The sequence below is a fragment of the Hipposideros armiger genome, unplaced genomic scaffold, assembly GCF_001890085.2.
Source record: "Hipposideros armiger isolate ML-2016 unplaced genomic scaffold, ASM189008v1 scaffold_117, whole genome shotgun sequence".
In the NCBI taxonomy this organism is placed as follows: domain Eukaryota; kingdom Metazoa; phylum Chordata; class Mammalia; order Chiroptera; family Hipposideridae; genus Hipposideros; species Hipposideros armiger.
In genome coordinates, this window is record NW_017731467.1 from 905839 (window position 1) to 908325 (window position 2487).

General features: G+C 38.8%; 1 protein-coding gene across 1 annotated transcript in view; it reads left to right on the forward strand.

Moving 5' to 3' along the window:
- The window catches only part of C1QTNF3 (C1q and TNF related 3), a 35960-nt gene that overhangs the window by 20437 nt on the left and 13036 nt on the right, over positions 1-2487 (forward strand). Inside the window, exon 4 of the mRNA XM_019647851.1 lies at positions 209-331. Coding sequence (XP_019503396.1) covers positions 209-331 — 123 coding nt within the window. The remainder of the gene's footprint in view (positions 1-208; positions 332-2487) is intronic.

Here is a 2487-nt window from a genome sequence, read left to right on the forward strand (position 1 = left end):
TTGATATATATATGATCATTTTAATGGCTGCATAGCATGAAAATGTTAGAAATTACCATGATTTATTTGATTCATTCTCCATAGATTAATGTTTAACTTAATTCCCATCTTGCTATTACAAACACTTTTTGAAATAAATTTACTTGTATAAAAACCTTACTTCTTCAATATAGATTGCCTATTAATTAACCACCAACTCTTTCCTTAGATTGCATTCATGGCTTCTCTGGCAACTCACTTCAGTAATCAGAACAGTGGGATTATCTTCAGCAGTGTTGAGACCAACATCGGAAACTTCTTTGATGTCATGACTGGTAGATTTGGGGCCCCAGTATCAGGTGAGATGTAAAAACAAATGAATGAGTGAATTAACCAATCTAGCAATCAAGAAGGAAGGAAGGAAAGAAAGAAGGCAGGGAAGAAAGGAGAGAGGAAGGGAGGAAGGCAGGGAAGGAGGAGGGAGGGAGGGAAGGAGGGAGGAAGGAAAGAAGGTAAGAAGGAAGAAAGAAAGGAGAGAGGAAGGAAGGAAGGAAGGAAGGAAGGAAGGAGGGAAGGAAGGGAGGGAGGAAGAAAAGGATGAAGTGGGAGGGAAAGAAGAAAGGAAGACACTTAGAGAGTTAATTCTTTCTGATTCACATTAAAGCAAGCTGCTCATATATAGATTTCTGTTGGATTTCCAAGTAAATGAATTAGAATCTCAAAAGATAAAAACACTTTTTAAAATGATGGCCATGGTTACCAAAATTATCTCTGATTTGAACTGAATTAAATAATCCCTCAGGAGGGCATAGTTACGTCTGACTTTAAAAGTCCTTAGATCGTAATTCTTACAGTTTAGATGTGTCATAACACTGTCCTCTCCTAGCCACACCCCAAGGAAGTCCTGACCCTTTTTTAAATGAAAAAAAAAATTGAGCACTTCTACATTCATTTCCTATTGCTACCGTAACAAATTACCACAAACTAAGGAGCTCAAAACAATACAAAATTATTCTCTTACAATTCTGGAGGTCAGAAGTTTAAAATCAGCCCAACTGGCTACACTCAAGGGATAGGCAGCCTGGCTTTTCTGGAAGCTCCGGGGACTGGCCTATTCCAATTTTCAGAGGCTGCCATCATTGCCTGTCTCTTTGCCACATCACTTCAATCTGTGCTTCCGTTGTCACATCACCTTCTCTCAGATTCTGACCTCCTCGGCTCTCTTATGAAGACAGTGTGATTACCTTGGGCCCACCTGTATAATTCAGGATAATCTCCCCATCCCAAGATCCTGAATTTAATAACACCTGCAAAGTCCTTTTTGCCACATAAGGTAACATTCACAGATGCTGGAGACTTTAAGGCCTGGACATATTCGGAGCCATTACTCAGTCCACCACAAGCTGCTTCAGGCTTATCTTCCATTTTATTCCAGTCCCAGCTCTGGAAATTCTCATTTCTTCAAGGAGCCTTTTTTTTCTTCTTCTTCTTTTTTGAAATTGGAGAATAGTATTTAGAAACCAAGATCAAGGTACTAGATGTGCTCATTGCTACTGTGATGTCNCACCAAGAAAATTACTAAGTCTGGATTTAAAAAAAAATTTTTGGCTAATATTTTTAATTGATTTTTCCAAGGGATTTCTATAAACATTGAAAGTTAGCATTTTTTATTAAAGTTGTTTCTGGCTGGTATGTCTTCCTGAAACCGTAACTTGTGGTTAAAATAAAGTGACTGAGGGAACATAGTGTAATATGAGAGACTTTTAAAGAACTAGAATATAAAGCAACCCTTGTCTGTAGTGGTTGGTTGACCACGTATAAATTCCGTCATTTTTCTGGACCGTGTACATTAAGAGGTCTTGTGTGTTGCTCTAACTGGTTTTGTGGTTTTGTAACTTTTTAATGAATGCTGTTCAATAATTTTAGCGACCTAGGACCCATGTGCCAGTATAAATTTACAAAGAAAAGGACACAGACACCACTTGGCCAGGTTAAAGGTGCCTAATAAAATGGATGATAAACATTCTCAAAGCTAGAAACTCTAATCCCAAACCTTTAAATGGTTACACCCTGGCCAAGGGGCCCTGGAGTATCTGGTTTAACAGTGAACAATTACTAAATTTGCTTCATCAACTATTTGACCCTAAAACCAAAATTGTATAATCATTTGGAAGAACTGTGTTCATGTGTTTTAAAGGAGGCATTACAACCGGAGGGAAGACTGGACTTGGGCAGATTGTAAAAGAGGGTGATTTCCAGGCCCTTTTATTCCTATTTTTAAGACCCCACTGGTGTCACCCTTTTCCCATCCTTCTGCATCGACCGCCCTCATTACTGTCTTTCAGACTGTCCAAGCCAAGTCCTTTCTCTGTTGATTCTCTCAGGCCTGCCTTCCCGCCTATGTCTTCCGGAACTTCAAATTATTTGCTCTCTCTCACCTCTTTCCCTAAAACTTTCATTCAATGAAGACAGATAATTCCAGCAAGTTAAAGAATTTACAGATCTAAT